Source organism: Megascapheus bottae, chromosome 12, assembly GCF_031878675.1.
Source record: "Megascapheus bottae isolate mThoBot1 chromosome 12, mThoBot2.hap1, whole genome shotgun sequence".
NCBI lineage: Eukaryota > Metazoa > Chordata > Mammalia > Rodentia > Geomyidae > Megascapheus > Megascapheus bottae.
Genome location: NC_143520.1, coordinates 26,992,473 through 27,014,925, shown reverse-complemented (window position 1 = coordinate 27,014,925; position 22,453 = coordinate 26,992,473). Strand labels below are relative to the sequence as shown.

The window sequence follows — 22,453 nt, the reverse complement described above, 5'->3', positions numbered from 1 at the left end:
GTCTGAAAATTTTATATTTCTCTTATTGTGAAACTGAACAGGAGAGACAGACTCAGAGAAACCAAAAGGTCTTCCCATTATTGCATTCAAAATTCTATGTTTATATAGACATAATGTTTTATTACATAGATTAATATGTATCTGTGACATACACACCCTCAGCCTAATTTTAATTATGTTCTGAAATCTAAGTGCCAGTGATTGTATCTAGAGATTCCCTTCTTGAATACTGGTTTAATGCGTCATTTGAAATATGACGTAAAAATCAATGTTAATAAATTCTTTAATAAAAAAATTATAGCAAATTAAAAAAATTATGTTTAGCCAACACCTTACTTGGGATACTTCTGATGTGAACAACTCTGCTTGTCCACCTATATACTAAAGCTACAAAATGTATCCAAACCAGGAGATGATGCTCCTAACTCTGGCTAGTGAAAAAGGTAAAAACTTTATTCTGAAAGACATAGTAAGGAAGACTGGTAAAAAGAATGCAGCGTCATACTGTATCTGACTTTGTTACCTGGTATATTATATATTTGTTTGTTTATTTGAAATAGGGAAGGGAAGGGGGAAAACAAGATGATTGGGAAAGAGTGGAGGGAAGGAAAAGGGGACAAAAACATGAGAAGGGAGATCAAGTTTCAAGAAGTAACACACCCACTATCTGACTGTAATCCCTTTATACATTACCCCAACAATAAAATACAATTTAAAAAAAAGAATTACTCATAAGTTAAATACTTGGCTCTACTATAGCTAATGAGTGACATTTCTTTAAAAAAAAAAGAGCCAGGTGCAGTGGCTCACACCTGTAATCCTATCTACTCAGGAGGCTGAGATCTGAGGATCGCCGTTCAAAGTCACCCCAGGCACTAAAGTCCGTGAGAATCTTATCTTCAATTAACCACCAGAAAACCAGAAGTGTCATTGTGGCTCAAAGGATAGGGTAACAGCCTTGAGCTGAAGAGCTCAGGGTCAGTGCCCAGGCCCAGAGTTCAAGCCCTATGACTGACCAAAAGGTAGTTTTGGAAATCCTAATTAGGTTAAGTCCTAACAGTGAGTCAAAGTCCTAAATAAGGGAGGTTTTTGTTTGTTTTTGTTTAGAAAAAAAAGATACTACTGCTGAAATATGGGTCCAAGTATTTTGAGAGTAGAGTAGACTTTAATACACAGGGAGAAACCCCACAGATAAGACGAAGCCCTCTTTCTCTCTTTGGGTAGCTTGTTGTTAGATCAATTGCCACCAGCACATGACTATTATTTTGGATGTACAATAGTTACTACGAATATGATAATCTTAAAAAAATGAGAATAAATTACATCACTTGGCCTAAATCCAGGAACCTTTATCCACAGCTGCTCTCCCTTTAGCTCATATTGTTATTCTACAAGGGCAGTGCTTTCAAGGACAAATCCAAATCTGGAAATACTTTCTAAGCCAATACTGTATTACCTTATCCAATTACAATAGAGCAGTCCAATAGACATAAAATGTTGCCCATTCTAGTACTCGTATTTCTTAATACAAACATGGAACAGGTGGGGAATTAAGTTTAACAATACATCTCACTGAGCCCAGTAAATCCAGAATATAATGATTCCACCATGTAGTTAACCATAAAAATAATCAATGAACTATTATTTCACAGTCTTCTTTTCATAGTAAGCATGTAAGATCCAGTGTCTATGTCTCAATGCTCTTACAATTTGTGTTTTCCCCAAATTGATATGTCCAAAACTTAAACTCTCAAAGTGATGGGATTTGGAGGTGGGATCGTTGGGGAGTAATCAGGTTCAGGTGAGGCCACAGGGTCTGTTTACTGGGATAGAATGGGTGTTCTTATCATGAGAGCCCAGAGAGAGCCCAGAGTTCATTGTCTCCACTAATGAAGACACAGGGAGATTATATGGCTTGTCTCAATAAAACACTGGTTCTTGGACTTTAACCTCCAGAACAGTGAGAAACAATTGTCTATTGTTTAAGCCACCCACAGTTTGTGTATTCGGTCAAAGAGGCCCAAGTTGACTAACAGCCTGTTTTTACCAGTCACATTTCAAGTGTTTAAGTCTTATTTGGCTAGTGGTTATGATATTGAAAAGCACAACTCTGATCTGAAGGATGAACCTAGATTTTGGGGGAAAAGGCTATAGAAAAGTTCAAAAGTAGTTTTTATTTAGTTTGCCAGTCCTGGGACTTTCCTCAAGGCTAGTGCTCTACCACTTGAGCCACAGCACCACTTCTGGATTTTTTCTACATACATGGTACCGAGGAATCAAACCTGGGTCTTTGTGCATGATATAAGCAAGCATTCTACCACTAGACCAAAACTCCCAGCCCAAATAGCAAGTTTTTATAAAAATAAATCTATTACCCATATTGCAATTACACAATCAAATAAGGTAAAATAATGTTTTCTTAGTAAGATTATTTTTTAAGTTTCCTTTAAATAAAAATTAAAAACAGGTAAAGTTTCCTTTAAATAAAAATTAAAAACAGGTTTATTTCTAAATGACTGTTTAAAAACAAGTAGGCATCCCAAACTAGTTTCAAGTTAATTTCTGCTTATCCCTGGGGAATGTGTCAGATTCCTGTTAGTGAAATATTACTATGCTTACTAAATTCTTTATCCAAACAGTCCCTAGCTAAACAGTTAAGTAATCTACAAAATCAGACACTAAGCATATCCCTGAATAAATTTTGTCCTGCCTATCTTTTCTTCTGTCTCATTTGCCTAAGAAATACTGCCCCTCCCACAAAGAAAAATACTTAAAAGCAGCAGAATCCTAAGAGAAAGTGGTCTGGTTTGGACCAATTTTAAACAGGACTTTAACTAAGCAACATCAGTTGACCATTTGTCTCTTGGCATTCCTTGTCAGAGCTACATTCTTCAGAGCTTATTTATCAGCCTAAATATAGGTAGGCTAAGCTGTTTGCCTGGACCTGAATAGTTATGAAGCACTACCCACTGCTATAACTAAGCTATGTACTCTCGCAAATTCTCATTTGCTCACATCTGACTGATGGCATACAGTGCTATGCTACCCTCCCACTGAATTAGACAGGATCTTCCATGGAAGGGTGTGGTTAACTCAGCTATTCTTCTAATATCACTCCCAGAAGTTAAAAATGTCAAGGGACATGTAGACTTAAGCTCTGTGTCCAAAAGTTACCTTTGACATTTAAAAATGACAGAGTCATCCAACAAGCCACACACTCATGAACATAGTTTATCCTATTCGTGGATTTATTGCCGTGAAGTTTTGGAACCATCAGTAAAAATTCTCTTTATGTTTGGGTGTTGGGTTGAGGCTTACCTTTATCTCTTTAATGGTTGAAATTATGAAGCAGAGTTTCAAGAGTGATGGTGTCCCCCCCTGTTTACTTACCTTGCTCACTTGATTGGTTACTTTTTTGGCAAATTCTATGTCTGGGGGATCTGGCAGAGATGTGAATTGAGTTTGCTGTTCAGTGTGACCTTTTTTGTAGGCAATCTGACAAAATAAAAGACAGGAATGCTCATAAGCCATAGAAAATGATGCTATTTTTCATGCTCCAGTTGTTGGTATTTTAGAAAAGAACAATGTTTTCATCTTTGTAGGGTATCTTCAATTTTAGGGCACCATGATATCATAATCTGGCCTCTTACATATTACATGCCCTGGCTTTTATTATTATTGGGACTTTTCCCTAGCAGTCTGGGATCTAGATCTGTTCCTCCATTTTATTTCTCACCATGACCGGGCACTACAACGTTTTTACTTTAACTGGCATCCTAATTCTCAACTTCTTCTTTCTTCTTCACATCCACATAAACCCTCCAGTTTTAGATCATCTCTATTTCAAACTACTTAGTTACATACTTCTTATGCCCAGGGCTAAGGGCTACAAAAGAAAGCCACATAAAATCTATGAGTAGGACAGTAATGACATAAGTAGAGAATGATGCCAGAAGAAGGTACAAGGGAGGGAGACTTTGAAACCAAGCAATTAACTTGAAATCCATGTCTAGTCAGTTTTGATTTCTGTGAACTTTGTAAACATCTCATGACATGTTTCTAGTCAGTCCATTCTCTCAGAGGCTAATCTAAAATTCCAACCCTCTCTTTAGGTTCCTAATCAGTTCCATGTTGCTCTCAGCTTTCTCTTTTCAAGAGGAAAGAACAACTGTACACTTACATTTCTCTAACACATCCCTGTCTTTTGACCTTTACCCTGGCTCTGAGAAGCATCTCTCACAAGACATGGCTCCTGCAATCCAGTCCATTCTGTCCAGCTGCACTTTGTGTCTAGCTCATTAGTCCTTTTTTCTTTTTCACACAGACACAATTCAAACTCTCCCTTATTTTCTTCCCTGCAAAAGGCTCTGTTGCCTTAAATAAGTAGGGTCCCATGAATCACTCTAAGCCTTCACTTGGCTTCCTTTCATCCTGATTCTTCTGGATTCTTCTACTATTCTTAGTCCTTAAATAATGAGAAACTATTCAGATTATTCATAATCTTTTTCCCCCTTGCTTGTGCTAGGCACATGTTCGACTCCTAAGCTACATACCCAATGGAAAAACTGCTCATAGAGCCTCAGACACAGATACTCCTTACTTCCTCAGAACCTCATCTACACTGTCCCTTCTCTTGGGAACATCTGAACTCTCCCTTCTCCTAGGGGTCCTGAACGTCATCCCCTTCTTATCTCAGAACAGCATGGCTTTCTCTCCTAAGCCCTCTCTGGGTTAACTTTTTCTTGAGATCCCAATCCAAATAGCCCTTGTCTCCTGTAAGGAGGTTCTCAGATGACACTGGCCATATGTGTTGTTTACAAGTCTGTCTCTCCATAGACCAGGAACATAGGAATGGCCTCCAATTAGGTACCCAAGTGGTCTGCATGGTACCTGACCAGAGGAGGATTCAATGACTGGTTTCTGTACATGTGTCTTATACACGTAGGCAGTGAAGGAACAGTAGGGTTGTCCTCCCAACTCATCACCTAACTGTGAGACTCCTACAAATTACTTTTCCTTCCACATGATAGTGTTCATAATATACATGTCAAGCTCACATATACATTTATATATACATATGTATATGAATGAGTTAGATTATTTCCAAGGTCCTAATCATCTTATACCTTAACCAAGCCTTTCTCTTATTCTAATAATACCAATCTAGTGCCTGTAACAAAATGTTTCCTGAACATCAAATCAACTAGGATATGAAAGATAGTTTTAAATATATATAAATTTCACTGCTCAATTTTTTTTAAGACGTTAAATATAGGGACCACTGAAATTTCCCATGATTGGCAAGTCCTTAGAGAGAAAGAAACATTTGAACACTAGAAATGCTTATTAAGTATGACATCCTGTCAAGAAGTTTTAGAGAAATCTGACCCAGAAGCTTGACATTTTCAGGAACCATGCTCAGCATTCTGTCTAGTTAGAATTCTGGATTCCAGATAAGCTCCTAAATGTTTGCAAAGTATGTTTTTTTTTCTTTTTCTAAGAAACACATGATAAACAAGGCAGGTCAGTGCTCACATCTGTAATCCTAGCTACTCAGGAGGCTAAGATCTGAGGGTCAAGGTTCAAAACAAGTCCAGGCACTGAAGTCAGTGAGACTTTTATCTCCAATTAACTACTAGAATACCAGAAGTGGTGTTGTGGCTCCAGGGGTAGGGCAGTAGCCTTGAGCTAAAGAGTTCAAGGACAACACCCAGGCCCAGAGTTCAAGCCCCATGACCTACAAAAAAACAAAACAAAACAAAAAAACACCAACAATAAAAACCCATGATAAGTGGAGCCCATTGGGACACAGGAAGAAGGTAGAAGACAGCGAGCAGGGAGCCTCTAAATCGAAGCCCTTAGCTGGGAAGCTATGTGCCTATCTGGTGGGATGGTCTGTTAACAACAGGTTGCTTGGGCTGTGTGCCCAATAATAATACAAGTTCATGGCTGACAATAGTATTAACGACCACGCTGGTAATCTGATACTAAGTGCATTTGGTATAAAATAAAAATTAAAGCTATGTCCACGTCTTCCTGAGGAAGACGTTATTGTGTATTCTATTCTGTCTTTTATTTTGATATCTGAAAAATCATTGTCAACTTTACCCGTTCAAGTCCATTACATGAGAGCGGCACTGAGATAATCCTTCATCTCTGTTTTATGGATAAACGGAGATACTGGGAGATTAAGTGTCTCTTTGGACACTTCTCTCTAGGCTTACATAACGGCACTTCCTGGTTCCCTTTCAGTTTCTCCGTTCATTCGTTTGTACTTTTGCTGGCTCCTTTCCTGATACCCTAATCTATGAGTGCCCTCTCCTACTCTGTCCTCTACTGTTTGGCCTTTCACATTGGTTTCACATCTGTAGCTATTACCACTGCTATGATGACTTATAAATATTAAATCCTTGTCCTTGTTCACAATGGTACCATATTTCTGATTATCCATGGGATACTTCGATTTAAAAACTCCTGCTATTAGTTCAAGTCTATGTCTCTCTCTACTAATGCATTTTACCAGAGGTGCCCCAGCTCTTCAGTCCATGTCATCAACTCATCTAGAACTCATTTGTTTCCCATATCTAATGTCTTTAATGCAGTTATTAATACTTATTACCTTCGAGTTTCATTCTTCTTTGCCACCATTGTTGCTTATTCATCCGTATTATTAAAATATTCTACTGCCTAGCAAAATTTCTCCAGATTCTACTTTTATCCCATTGTATCTTCTTCAGTACTGTACCTCATAATGCCTCATCCTATTGTGCTGCAGCTGATGTTTAAGGTATCAAGGCCAGGAGTCTCACAAGTGCCCTTCAGATAAGCCACACACATATTTCATTTTTCTCTAACACTCCATCTCACCCCTGTCCTTTTGTCCTTTCAAGCTGCTCCTACAGTTTGAAATGTTTCTCTTCAGAGCTACCATCCCTTCTTTATCATCACCTTTTACAGTCTTCTCAGATCACCTCCACATGTGCTTTCTTATAGCAAATACCATTTGTGTTTTGTTTTGCTTTTACCTTTTTCCTAATCTGTTGTAGACTTTCATCTTGTCAATGTGATTATATATTCTCATGGGAAAAAGATGGAAATTTCTTGTATTACTTTTCTATTCTGCCATCTTTACAAGCATAGGCACAACTGACTTTTAATAGACATTGATCACTTGATAAAGGCCTCATACTAGCATTATGCTTTCATGATATATGAACCAAAAAGCTATCTTAGAATCACATATAAAAGAATTATCCATACCCTATAATTGGTACCAGGTACTGGGTGATCTCAAAATCTGTTTAAATGTGCTTTATTTCCTCACTTGTCTCATGGAAGGATAAGAGTTTATTTGGCATACAATATGTCATGAGGCTTGAACTCAGGGTTTTACTCTCTCACTTGAGTTTTTCACTCAAAACTGGTGCTCTTACCATTTGAACCACACATTAACATCCAGATTTTTGCTGGTTAATTGGAGTTAAGAATCTCACAGACTTTTCTGCCTGGGCTAGCTTCAAACTGGGATTCTTATATCACAGCCGAAGCAGGTAGGATTACAGGCGAGAGCCACTGGCCCTAATCTTTAACCAACCCTGTGGAAAGTGGGATGGAAAATGTGCTCACTTGATGTTCAGGTAAGAGGCAACAAAAATCAGACCCCCAAAATGGAGGCCCATCAAATGGGTATGCACAATTTCAGTTCAGGGAAAAAGTTACACACCAGGATCAACTGTAAATAAGTCTCAATGTCCTAATTGCCTTAAGTCTATATTAAATATAAAAGATTTCTGAAGTCTTCTTTACAACTGAATTTGTATCATGTGCTTTTACAGTACACTACTCTACTAAGAACTAGAGTAGTAGCCTTTTCAATATGGCTTCCAAAATATTCAGTGGTTAAAAAACAAAGGAGGGGGCTAGGAGTTTAGTCTAGTGGTAGAGTGCTTGCCTAGTATGCATGAAGACCTGGGTTGAATTCCTTGATACCACATACACAGAAAAAGCCATAAGGTACTATGGCTCAAATGATAGAGTTCTAGCCTTGAGAAAGCCCAAGGACAGTGATCAGGCCCTGAGTTCAAGCCCCAGGACGGGCAATCAATCAAACAATGAATAACGAAGGAGGGCAAGTTCGAAGCCTAAATGGAGCTCTCTGCTGCAGCTGATCAATGCTGAGGATCTTGGGGCTTTTTAAGTCTGTCTTATGTACCATTTTCAAGGTCTTAGATATAAAAATTCTGACAAATTTCATTTTTACTAACTCAGAAATATTCCCTATGTATACCACTGCCAAAAAGCTATTTGAGGAGTAAGTATAGGAACAGTAAGTATTCCAGTCAGGTCCTATGTAGCCAGTACAGTCACCCTGTAATTCAGACTTGATGATTCCGTCAGCAGAGCTATGTCCTCACTGACACTACTTACCTCATATAAAATTTGCAAAGGTGTTTGAACTGCTGATGGAGTTTTTGAAATGCTATTTCACTGTCACAGAACAACTCCAATCAGAAGCAAGGCGTGAGGTGAGGGGGTGACAGATGTTTCTAGTGATAGTAGTGACATTAGTTTGGGGATCACAAATCTGGCCTTTGCTACTACCTATGTGACCTTAGCCTTGAGTTTCTCACCCACAAAGAGAAGCCACTGCGGTAAGTTTTACCTACTGAAAAGCATAAATTATATTTAAGTTAAAGGAGGTATCATAATTTTTTGTTTACACACAAAATGTCAATGGCTCTTCACTTACATCACTGAGAGCTTTCTGTGCCTGGGCAACCCTCCTCAGTTCTGGGCTGTCATTATACGGGTAAAACAAACTTTTGTCTGCTTCCCAGTCTTCAGTGTACAGTTTCTAAATCAGAAAAGAGTGAAATGCTGTGAGAAAATAAGATTACACCTCACACTATACCTAACTTAGAACTCATTCATCAAGAACATAAGGGACCCCAGGGCAGGGTGAGCACAAAAATGAACTTCACAGATAACTTTCTCCTGTCCAACCTTTCCAAATCATTTTAAATAAGTTTGACCTGATTCTCCTGAAATCACTTACTTTCTTTTTTTTTTTTTTTTGCCAGTCCTGGGCTTGAGCTCAGGGCCTGAGCACTGTCCTTGGACTTTCTCATGGCTAGAGCTCTACCACTTGAGCCTCAGCACCACTTCCAGCTTTTTTTTCTATGTATGTGGTACCGAGGAATCAAACCCGGGTCTTCATGCATGCTAGGCAAGCACTTTAACCACTAGGCTAAACTCCCGGCACCCTGAAATCACTTACTTTCACTGGGGCAGATGCATTTGCCTTTATCTCTTCCTTGTAACTTTATTGCCACTTGCAGCAAGTGCAAACACACGTATAAGAAGCCAAGAATAAATTTTCCAATTTCTGTCACACACACACACACACACACACAGCTCTACTAAGAATGCTAAGAATGCTCATAGTGTACTACAGGGTTTATATAAAAATACAACTACTACTTTGTTGATCTCTTAGCTGGTAGCTCAGTTTTGCCACCCTCTTTAACTAGAGCAGAAGCTCTTCTTTGCCAAGCCCCAACCCCATACTCTCTCATCTTTCCAAGGCCCTTGCAAAAATGATTGGGAACTGTATCATAGATTGTCACCAGTTTGTTGCTCTAGAGTACATGGTGGAATGATGAAAGCTAGATGTGGCCATGGGGCAGAGGTTCTTACCTTACTGAACATGGCTGTGTTCTTAATGGCCTGGACAAGTTCAGGGGCATCAGGGGGAAGCAGGTACTTATCCTTGGTGTCTTCCCAGTTCTGCTTGTATAAAACCTAGACAGAAAAAGCAGGTGTGTCCTTTGCTAGCTTACCAAATCCATAATGATTTAAAGAACTGAAGTGACAAAGGTATTCTCATGCAAAAGCAGTTGATGTGTTTGTTACCAGAAATACTTTGACTATATTAATATACTTCCTCTGCATTAGTAAACATTAATACACTTCCTCTGCATTAGTAAACATTTGCTTGAAAGTTTCTAATTAAAAAAAAATTGACTAGTGATTCTGCTTCCCCAGAGATTCCTTTCATAATTTGCAAACAATTGGTTATTGATCCATTTGTCGGGAAGCAAGTTTCTTCTGATTTGCATAGTATTGTAGAATGTTTAAAATTAGTTGTCCACATTTAAAATTTGAAAATTTATAATAAATTCAGGTTCCATCATATCTAAAACATATCAAGTGCTAAAAAAATGAATCATTCCAAAACTAATCTCCAAAGAAACGACCATCCCATTAAAAGACGGGCCAAAGACTTAAAGACAGTCTTCTCTGAAGAAGAAACAAAAATGGCCTATAGACACATGAAGAAATGCTCAACATCTCTGGTCATAAAAGAAATGCAAATCAAAACAACTCTGAGATTCTACCTCACTCCAGTTAGAATGTCCACGATCAAGAAATCTAATAACAACAGATGCTGGAGGGGATGTGGCCAGGAGGGATCACTACTACACTGTTTGTGGGAGTGCAAACTCATTCAACCACTATGGAAAGCAGTATGGTGGTTCCTCAAAAGACTAAACATAGAGCTCCCCTATGGCCCAGCAATTCCACTACTTGGCATTTACCCAATTGTCCGGAAACAAGGAGATACTAAACCCACTAGCACAACAATGTTCATTGCAGCACTATTTACCATAGTGAAGATATGGAACCAACCTAGATGTCCCTCAGTTGATGAGTGGATCAACAAGATGTGGTATTTGTACACAATGGAATTCTATGCTACTGTCAGAAAGAACGACATTGTCCCATTTGTAAGGAAATGGAAAGACTTGGAAAAAAATCATATTAAGTGAAGTAAGCCAGACTCAAAGGAACATAGGCTCAATGGTTTCCCTCATTTGTCACAATTAGTATAAACCTTGAACTCTCCTAGCAGAGGTTTACAATAGGGCAAAACCTAGATACATAGGCCATATAGGATGAGGCTAAATGAAAGGACCTCCGGGATATGGAAACAAGAGCCATATAATAAATGACTGTTTTTCTTAATGTACTATGTTATTTTTCATATCTTTTGTGGACATCTCATATTGTTACAGTATCTTACCTGGTTTTCTGGTATATTGTATATATGTTTATTTGTTTATTTAAAATAGGATAGGGAAGGGGGGAAAATAAGATGAGGAGAGGGGGTAGGGGGAAGGAAATGGGGGCAAAAACATAAGAAGGGCCATCAATGTTTGTGAAGTAATGTACCTTCTATCTTACAAATATAATGCAACCCTTCTATTTTTTTCATATATCTTTACTGTAATTAATAGAAAGGTTACATTATATTCTCCAGATAGAAGGTGCATTACTTCACATACATTGATACCCTTTCTCATGTCATGGTCCCCATTTCCCTCCCCTGCACCGCCATCCCTCATCTTGTTTTCCCTCCTTCCCTCTCCAATTTCAAATAACCAAATATCAATACATCCAATATATCATATAACAAAGTGAGATACTGTAACAATATGAGATAACCAAGGGACAGCAAAAGAGATGAGAGATAACATAGTACATTAAGGACAACAATCATTCATTATATGGCTTATGTTTCTATGTCCTAGAGGTCCTTTCATTTAGCATCATACTGTATGGCCTTATGTATCTAGGTTTTGCTCTATTGCAAATCTCTGCTAGGAGAGCCCAAGGTTTCTACTGATTATGACAAATGAGGGAAACCATTGAGCCTAAGTTCCTTTGAGTCTGGTTTACTTCACTTAATATGATTTTTTTCTAAGTCTTTCCATTTCCTAACAAATGGGTCGATGTCGTTGTTTCTGACAGCAGCATAGAATTCCATTGTGTACAAATACCACATCTTGTTGACCCACTCATCAACTGAGGGACATCTGGGTTGGTTCCATATCTTTGCTATGGTAAATAGTGCTGCAATGAACATCGTTGTGCTAGTGGATTTAGTATGTCCATGTTTCTGGACAATTGGGTAAATGCCAAGTAGTGGAATTGCTGTGTAATCCTTCTATTAATTACAATAAAAAAGGAATATAAAAATAAATTTAGGTCCCCAAATTCTTGAGAAGGTAAGTAAAAGTATAAGGTCCTAGGGTTGAGCTCCAATACTGAACAAATATTGGTACACACTTTTAAACCTTGCTATTCAGCAAATGGAAATAAAAGGATTGTGGTTCGTGGCCAGTGTGAGCCAATTAGCAAGATTTTTTCTCAGTACAAATCACACTGGGCTTGGGGCATTGCTCAAATGGTAGAGTGTTTGCCTAGCAAGCACAAGGTCTTGAGTTCAATCCCTAGTACAAAAAGACAGAGTCTAGCAACACTGATACTGCATCCTGTGCAGCAAACCCAAGAGCAGAATCACAAGTGCTTATGTGAGTATGTCTTGAAATCTTTAGTCCCCTAAAGTTCCCATGAGCCACTTCAATCATGCATGTGGGCATTCAGTTCATACTTCCCTGGAGGTTTGGGGGAAGGATCAGGTCTGTCTGTGTCCTGAGTTAATGCACATATTATTGAATAGCCTAGCCATGCATACACGGCCTTACCTTACTGACTTGCTGCGACACTTTCTTTGCATGTTCAATGTCTTTTGCTTTTTCATCGACGTGACAGATAGTTTTAGCAACATCACCATCCATTCGATACTTCACCTGCATAAATAATGCACACTTAGAGTTCAGGTAAATCAAGAATACCTAACTGTATTGCAGAACATCTTAGGAACACTCTACGTCTGCATCACCAAGTCAAGTTTCATCTTCAGTGATCCACAGAACACCTGAGTTTAGCTGCTTGTCTGAATTTCCAGCCTGCAACTTTTTGTTCTCATTGTGTTCCAGCAAGGAGGACCAGAGTGAGTGGGAATTTCTATCTCCCTTAAGCTAACTGCTAAGCCAACCTTCTAAAAACTCCTTGAATTCCTATTTTCAGCAACATACTCTCTGGCTAATATTTTCTCTAGATGCCTAGACTCAGAGTAAATACATATTCTTATTCCTTCTGCACATTTTTAGGTTCCTCAGTCCCCAGTGTAAGACACAGTTTTGAAGTGCTTCTCTCCTTTGTTTTAGCAACATTCACCTCACTGAGCTGATCCTGTACTTTCTTGATTCGGCGAAGTTCTGGAGTGTCAGATGTGCTGGCGTATGGCTGTCCTTTTGCTTTCTCATAGTTCTCCTTGTATTTATTCTAAAAAAAGAAAATCAGACATTATCCTTAAAAGACAGCAGCAGAAACCATAGGTAACACACTCTTCCCTATCTGATTTTTTTAAGTTTTCCAAGTTCTAATAATTGCCAGTTTTAACAGCTTTCATTTTATTCCATATCCTCCTTGCATCAAAAAACTAAAATAGATTTGTTAATTGCCCTTCCTAAATAGGATCACTTCCTGTGGACAGCAGAAATTTGTTGTAGAAAATTGTCTTGGAAGTGCCTTAAATGATTATCTCAATTTCTTTTGTTTGAATGCACATATACAAAGCCTGAGCCTCAATTATTTTAGAAAGTAAATATAGAAAATGAGTTAAATCTGAAAAGATTTGATTGCTAATACAATGCAAAAAATATTCAATTCAGAAGTTGCAGCTAAATCTTAATTACAGCTGAGATGTTAGCTGAATTAATGGAACGTCTGAATTATGAAATACTTTGTAAAGGAAAGTAATTTTACTATTTCTGCTATGTATACAACAAGTTCTTGCTTTAATGATAGTGTGCATAATTTGTTACTGTCAGTGCTTCAAAGTATTCTTCAAAGAATAGGCAACAATCAAAACTGTATTATTGATTTCATTACTAGTGACTTCAATTTTTAAAATTTAGAATATAAAATATTCTAGGTTCACAGTGATTGAATTAATGAGATTGTGGCAATAAATTAACAAAATAATTTCCTATCTTTGCTGAATAGTGCAGTGATAAAAGAGGCAAGAAAGTCTCGGTTAGAAACCTAAGTGTTCAATCATTTACTGTTCTGAACTAGAAACTTAATTTCTAGCAATTAACACTTAACAAAAAGTATTTATTGAACAACCAGAGCATGATGTTTTTCATATTAAGTTTTTTATTCTGCATAATCCAATATTCTCAGAACTATGTTTCATGTCTTCAGGTCCCCAGAAGACATGTTATCAAGTTACCTTGTGAGACCTCAACTCACCAAGAAAGATAAAAAAAAAATTATATCCACTGAAATGAGTCTAAAACTGATGTCAGTTAGTACAACTTACAGCACTCAACATGGAATTTAAGAAACAGAGACCATTAAATAACTGGGTAGCTTTTTAAATCCCTTTTATATAGGCCTGAGTCTTAAACCAATAAAATGAGCAAGGCAGAATGGCCTGAGCATCCTTAATTTTAAACCTTGTAGAACACTAAAGTGTAGCCATGGTTTTCGGGTACAGTTAAACATTCTGGTCTCAGTTTCAAATAAGTTCTTTGTCTGATCCTGATTTTTCTAAACTACAAGTTCTTCTTTGCTGTATAACCTTAAAGACTTTCTCAGATACTATTAGCTACTGTTTTAAGAGGCAATCCCATTCAAATACAAATGAAATAATATATTTAAACTCTAAACTAGCCCCCAATTAAATCCTCACTTATGATTTTGTTACTCTAGACTGACTAATATTGATAAAATAGCAGCAATTGTTTTATAGTTAGCCTTGTGCTTATTCAGGAACTCCACACAAATAGGGTCTGTGCTTTCCTTGGTGTGTGGTGGTGCAAATGAAGTGCATGAAATGAAAATTTATGAGTCACAAGAGCCTAAGTTATCAGTGAAAGAAGAGTTTGTTTCATATAAGAAACACACACCTGGGCTGGGAGTTTGGCCTAGTGGTAGAGTGCTTGCCTAGCATGCACGAAGACCCGGGTTTGATTCCTCGGTACCACATACATAGAAAAATGCTAGAAATGGTGCTGAGGCTGAAGTGGTAGAGCTCTAGCCTTGAGAAAGTCCAAGGACCGTGTTCAGGCCCTGAACCCAAGCCCAGGATTGGCAACACCCCCCCCACACCCCCCCCCCACACACCTGCCAGTCGGCATCCAAAACAGAGGCAAGAACACTAGCTTTTCAATAATAGAACCCAGATCAGTAGAAGTTTGAAAAACTTACTGAGCTAAAAAGATCCTGCATTTTCTGACTATGTTGAATGTAAGGAGTCATGAACTTGGAAGAGTCTACTTTCTTCCGGATGACTTTTTTCCTCTCCGTTGGCTTTGCCACTTCTGGCTGGGCCATTTTTGGCTTGGAAGTTTCTGATTGGTCATAGTCAGATATTGTCCTTGTGGTTGTAGTTTCATAGACTTCCGTTATTGTCTGGAAATTTGACATGTAGTTCAACAATGTTATGAAAGCAATGACTATTCACCACAATCTTGGTATATTATTATTCTATCTGCAAGTCAGACTTAAATTCCTGGTGTTTTTTTCCTCCATGTCTGAAATGGAAACACACTATATCCATGTAAAAGTACATTACATTACCTGAATCTGAAGGCCAATTATTTTTTTATTGTAATTAATAAAAGGGTTACATGATATTTGCCAGATAGAAGGTGCATTAATTCACGTACATTGATACCCTTTCACATGTCTTGGTACCCATTACCCTCCCCCCATCCCCCACCCGTCTTGATTTTCCCCCCTTCCCTATCAAATTTCAAATAACCAAATACAAATAAATTCAATATATCAGATAACAAAGTGAGATACTGTTAACAATATGAGATACCCAAGGGACAGCAAAGGAGATGAGAGATAACATAGTACATTAAAGACAACAATCATTTGTTATATGGCTTTTGTTTCAATATCCTGGAGGTCCTTTCAATTAGCTTCATACTATATGATGAAGGCCAATTATTATAACTTGCCTTCCCATTGCATTTACATAAAAATACCCAAGTACTTCAAGGTAACATATAAATCAGAAATAAATTATTTTTATACCCTTGAAAATCTTGCCTAGGTAAAGCAAAAGCAAATGATAATTGGGGGATAAAAGTCTAAAACAACCCAGTAAAGCTCAAAACCTGGACTTTGGACCAGAGCATGGCCTAGTGGTAGAGTGCTTGCCTAGCATGCATGAAGTCCGATTCCTTGGTACGACATACACAGAAAAAGCCAGAAGTGGTGCTATGGCTCAAGTGGTAGAGCTCTAGCCTTGAGACAGCCCGGCCCAAGGACTTCAATATTAACTTTTAAGGGAATAAGAAAAAATTCAGCTGCATTTTCTGCAGGCAATTAGGCACTTTCTATAGTCTGATGCAAAGAATGAAATTTAAAATAATAAATCACATCAATGAGATGTGATTACCATTTTCTTGGCTTAGTTAGCTGCTGTGAACTGGGGAGCATTTTACACTAATAAATGCTTAGGTGGACAAGGATAATGGTGACAACATAATGGGATAATTATCCTTACAATAGCCCTATGGAAATTACTATTTCTTACAACTGGACTCATCTACTCAGTTTGAATCCAGTCCAAGGTTAAAAATACTATCTGTAAGAAAAGAACATAAGCAGCCAAGTCTTCACTCTATCTCTTCCCCAAAGGAAGAGTTCTAGTATCACATTAAAAAATAACAAAACTGAGTAAGGAAATCATTCCTCTGTAACAATTCCTCCTAGTGTGGTCAGATCATTTCTAATTGTTCTTCTTTTGTGCATTACAATTGACAACATCTCCAGATGTTCATTTTTATGCAGTCACAAGCTCTCTGGGGAGGCTTTAGGATTGACCATCCATACTACTATTTGTCATGGTCAAGGGAAAACAAGCTCATGCAGAAAATGAAGCATGAGAGGTATTTCACCTTGGAAAACAAAAGAAAATTCCAACTTGAAATACTTATGAAAATGGCTATTTAGGAGAATGTGTTAAAATCTGAATGAACATTTCACTGAATCACTAGGGACAAAGAGTTCTTGGTGGAACCACCTTTGGTTGTAGAGATAGCAACCTTTGAGTTACAATTCTGCACAATGAAACAACAGGCCCCACTATCCCTCACAAGTCCATCTTCATCCCACATGTTTCAGTTTGAGAGTAATGATGGCACTGGTTATCACAGTTAGCAACAATTGTATTTAAAAGATACCTCAAACAATGGGAAAAAAAAACATTCCCTGACATTTGGGGAATGGTTGAGCAGGGGAAGAAAAAACAGTGAAACAATCTTTGGGTTATTATTGAATTGATTAAAGTTTCCACTAACTATGACATATGTATGTCTTTTAATATATTACCTCTATGTCACATTTATTGAGGATATGAAGCTCTGACATTGGATAAATAAATTCAGATACAAACATTTGCAACCAAATAACATACCTTTAAGTATAAAGAACCATCAAGAACATCAAAGAGGACTTCCAGCTAATTTCTAATAGAAAATAGCCCTACTGCAAAAATCTTTTTACAAGTAAAGCTTGGATTTTAACCACCGGTTGGTTTCTGGGTACAGCAAGGTAGGTGATTTCTCTCAGATAATGCTGTTCCTATCTTTGTGGCCATAGGAGAGTGGGTGGGGGAGGTTCTTAATGCTTTGATGAGAGTAATCTGTGCAGGGATGGGCTTCACCTTACCTCTCCTGGCACCTCTTCATAAATTGTCTCCTCCGTGTAGTACTAGAAACAGAGCACAAAACATTATCATGAAAATCAAGTAAGGTGATTGCTCCCCACCCACCTTTGCTGAACTACTGAGCTGAATTCTCTGGCTAAGTTGATTTGGGATATCTATGGAAAGTAAGTTGGTGAGGGCAGCTGTTCCTACGTGGGGAAATACATTTAGCCCTAGAAAGCTAAAGTGGATGCATCAGACTGCACCAAAAGATGTGAACATGATGAACAAAGGGTTCAAGGCTGGTGTGTTATCAGAAGAAGCCATTTTGGGGGTCAAGTAATATTTTCCTTTGGTACCCAAGATAGAATTTGATATGAGAGATAAATTAGAAGGCCCACTATTTACTAACAAAATCAACACAGAACCTTCCAGTGTAAGTCAATGTTTTAATGAATTATATGATGGAAATGATTAGATCAAAAGCAGAGTCACAGCTTAATTATTCCCAGATACCTGGGTTAATAAGCAATGGGAGTTTCTTCTGGGGTGAAGGTTAGACTTTTTTTCAATCATGTCATGGCCCCAAATAGGTCTCCATGATAACAACTTGCTATTGCTAAGGGAAGAAAGGAAGATGAAAAGATTCCTCCACAAGAAACGTGGAGAGGGAGGGGAGGGATTGAGTTGCAGTTTGACACTGATGGCTGCAAGATGCCTGCAGTCAAAATCTACAATAAAGTCTACTTTTGGTGTCCTTCTGACATCACTAGCAATAAACAGATGCAGCCAGGATCTGGCTGACATTTTGTTTTAGATGTGTGAGGACAATGGAATTCTGGCCCAATCTCACCAGCTTTGCTGGGTAAACAGAAGGAAGATTCGTTTAGGCCAAGGTCCCTAAGCCAAGGCATAAAAATGAAATTCTTATCTCATTTTTCCCAGAAAAAAATGCATTATATTTGGTGCTTCCATTCTTTTATTTCTGACATCAGAATAGGTACTGGGGGAGGGAAGGAGGTTGACTGATGTACAGCAAATGCAAAATTTCCTCCAGCAGCCTTCTTTCTTTTGACTTTAGTTTGGTAAATACTCAAAGTATTTGACCACTGCCAGCAGGCCACCTGCTTCTTCAGTGACTTTCTTAAAATTTTTAATGGGCTTTCTTTGCTTTTGTGGGTGCTACCACTGTGCCTTGAACTCAGGGCTTCACACTCTGGCTTTTTCACTCATGGCTTGCTTCCAGTTCTGACTTTGTCTGATTAATTGGAGGTAAGGGTCTCTTGCATTTGTCTGCCAGGCTTCCTTCAAACTGTGATCCTCAGATCTTAGCTTTTACAGTAACTAGGATTACAGGCATGGCCAGCTGCTGCTGTGTTGTTTTTAAAGGTTGAAATCTGTTCTTTTTTTCCCACTTCATATCTTTACATATAGCAACAGAATTATGCTTTTACAGCACGGAGAACCACCCTGGCACTTTCGGCATCAGCACACAGGAAACGCCATTTGGATACTTTAAGAAACATTGCTCAAGGCTGCTGACACACAGAAGTGTTGGCTGTGGTCACATAAAACACAAGTGACTGAAACTATCAAACTAAAATGAATGATTCCCAACTATTTTTAGTTTGCTTAGCATCCAAGAAAAAGCAGCTCTTTCAGATCTATCAAATGTTGCCTTTCATTGGCTCTCATAGTTAAATATATCTTAGAACTAAGCTTACAAAGAAGGCAGCATTATTTGAATAGTTGACATTAATTCATATGCCACTTTTATGTTCTTTTTAGTTCTGCCAATTAGACAGTACCTCCATGCTTCTTCCTCTTAGTTTGAATACAGAATGACAGTGAAATTGTTTAAGATTCCTGAGATAGATGTTTAGAAAAAACAAAAAATGTGTTCCTCTGTTTTTTTAACTCTGTTTTTTTGACTCTCCCTGACCAATTCTGTCATACTTTCTACCATCGCATTCTCATCATCTTTTCTGAGACCAAAGAGAGCTCAGTTCAACATTCTCTGGAAGGGCATCTATTAGTTTAGCACCTGCTGGTCAAATCCAGAAGAAGTAACGGGAACAAAATGCAGGGATGGGATGCCTAAAAATAGTCCCTTCCTTTTCTGTGACTAGTTCAATCACGTCTACCATGAAGAACAATTTCCAGTGACAAATGAACATGCATTTATTTTAAGAGAAACGTGAGATATTTAACTTGGTGTTTAAAAAGATTTCCCCTAGGAAATCTTTTTTTTAATATTTTTTACTGTAATTGATAAAAGGGTTGCATGATATTTGCCAGATAGAAGGTGCATTAATTCACATACATTGATACCCTTTCACATGTCTTGGTCCCCATTACCCTCCTCCCCCTCCCATCTTATTTTCCCTCCTTCCCTATCCAATTTGAAATAACCAAATACAAATACATCTGATAAATCAGGTAACAAAGTGAGATACGGTAACAATATGAGATAACCAAGGGACAGCAAAAGAGAGATAACATAAAAGAACAACAATCATTCATTATATGGCTTATGTTTCTATATCCTAGAGATCCTTTCATTTAGCATCATACTATATGGCCTTTTGTATCAAGTTTTTGCTCTACTGCAAATCTCTGCTAGGAGAGCCCAAGGTTTCTATTGATTATGACAAATGAGGGAAACCATTGAGCCTAAGTTCCTTTGAGTCTGGCTTACTTCACTTAATATGATTTTTTCTAAGTCTTTCCATTTCCTAACAAATGGGGTGATGTCGTTCTTTCTGACAGCAGCATAGAATTCCTAGGGGACATCTTTAGAGAGACAATTTAAGTCTCTCAATAGACTTTATCATTCATGTGTTAATGTTTGAAAGAGATAATTCTGACTCATAGAGACATATATAAAATGCACTAGTGAGAATACTAACCATGCAGGGTATTCTCACTGGCATTGTAGTCAGAGAGGTTGCATAAAATACTACATGAGATTCATCCTGGGCTTGCTTTTTTTTTAAATAAGCTTCAGGTAATAAAGATTTTAAACTAGAGCGAGCCCCTGTACTTGAGGAGGCTGAGGAAGGAAGATTGAGACTTTGAGGACAATCTGGGCTACATAACATGACTATATTCAAAATTAAATGAAGAGGCAATTTTATTTATAGAATAAAATTTTCTTTGTCAATTGTAGACTGGTCATCATAAAATTGGGTGCTTTCATCTGAAATTTTGCTTGCAATAGCTCCTGTACTTAATTTCAGATTTTCAAAATGATCATATTATTAAATCATTAATTGGAAATAGTTACAATCTTTCCATTCATGGCAAGGTATTTATACAGGTGAATTCCCAAGCCTTTAGATTTCTAGAATGTGAAGTTAAAGAGCTGATGGAGAAAAGCCATAACATTTTCCAAACAAATGACTACTTAAGATAAGCAACCTGGTAAAGTATGTCAGATTTCTGCCAATAATCTGAAAGAAATTTTTCAAGACTTTCACTATGGTTCATTTAATCTAGCAGAAGCTAGTTCTATTTCCACAAATACTGTGGAGTTGGAGAGAAGGTGGCATTGACTGAAAGTTATGACCTTCATGACTTCATGCATCTGTGGGTATGTTATACACATGTAAAATCTCACACACATGGTGACCCAGACTACATGAACCCACACGGCCCTACACATATTCAACCAGCTGATTCATAGCATGAGGACCCCTTCCCTTGCTGTGAACCCCCACAAACAGCTCAGCTTGCACAATTTACTAGCATTGCCTCTTCTCTTCAATCATTGAGGTTAGATGGGAAAGAAAGAAGTTCTGTAAGACAAAAAAAGAGAAAGGAAGGAAGGAAGAAAGAAAGAAGGAAGGAAAGAAGCCTGTCTTTGTGAAACTTTTCTTTGAAAAGACAAGCAAAAATTCTGGCTGAGAGTTTGGACTAGTGGTAGAGTGCTTGCCTAGCATGCAGGAAGACCACGGTTAGATTCCTCAGTACCACATACATAATAAAAAGCTGGAAGTGGTGCTATGGCTCAAATGGTAGAACACTAGCCTTGAGAAAGCCCAGGAACAGTGCTCAGGTCCCGAGTTCAAGGCCCAGAAATGGCAAAAAAAAAAAAAAACGCAAAAATGAAAAAGATTTTAAATTCCATATATAGTGAAACTGAATGTAAAATATTTCTTATATTGACTCTGGAGTTAGAATAGATGTTTTATTTTTCTAATGATTGATTCACCTTTATGTCTTTATCACTACATAAAGTATTAGTGCTGTCAGAGTTGAGATTTATTTTTAGATCTTACCTCCACCACCTCCTCATATTCTTCGTCATCTGCCATTTTCCAGAGTAGTAGTTGAACCTACAAACTTTTCATATTCCATACAAACAAAAATATGTTAGAATATATACCCCCAGGACAGAAATTAGAACATTATAAATTAGAATCAATTTAGCTACATCATCCTATTATTTTTGCAGGCTGAGGGAAGAAGATATTTTAAGTAGACAACTGTAAACAAAGCTTAAAATTTCTCTCCATATTCCCTCAGTAACATCTTGACTATTTCTACAAGAGCATTTAAACAAAATTATTAAAGGAATTTGATGAGAGGGGCAAGTCTTTGGGCTCAATAAACAGAGAACTTAGATTTCCAAACACCTGAATAATAAATACTTTCAAGTCAAACTTCTAGTAAAGGAAACATCAGGTTGGCTTTCAGGAGTTGGAATGCACTGAGCTTCAAGAGACCTTCATTTTCTATCCTGCTCTAGAGTATTATATGAAGTGTATCTTAGGCCTCCAATTTGAACATATAACACAAGAAAGCTGTTGATAGAATTGAGAAGAAAAATAGAAACCTCAAGGCAATGGAGTTACTTCCTCCTCCAAAAACCAT

At 37.8% G+C, this 22,453-nt stretch overlaps 1 protein-coding gene across 4 annotated transcripts in view; it reads right to left on the bottom strand.

Annotated features, from left to right (window-relative positions):
* Positions 1-21,894, bottom strand: part of Neb (nebulin) — a 207,758-nt gene extending 185,864 nt beyond the window's left edge. For all 4 annotated transcript variants that reach the window (XM_090343110.1, XM_090343109.1, XM_090343111.1 and 1 more), the window contains exons 1-8: positions 21,859-21,894; positions 17,602-17,643; positions 15,124-15,327; positions 13,084-13,191; positions 12,549-12,653; positions 9,697-9,801; positions 8,750-8,854; positions 3,391-3,495 (exon numbers count right to left, since the gene is read on the bottom strand). In XM_090343110.1, coding sequence (XP_090199236.1) covers positions 3,391-3,495; positions 8,750-8,854; positions 9,697-9,801; positions 12,549-12,653; positions 13,084-13,191; positions 15,124-15,327; positions 17,602-17,643; positions 21,859-21,894 — 810 coding nt within the window. The remainder of the gene's footprint in view (positions 1-3,390; positions 3,496-8,749; positions 8,855-9,696; positions 9,802-12,548; positions 12,654-13,083; positions 13,192-15,123; positions 15,328-17,601; positions 17,644-21,858) is intronic.
* Between the last annotated feature and the right edge of the window lie 559 nt (positions 21,895-22,453).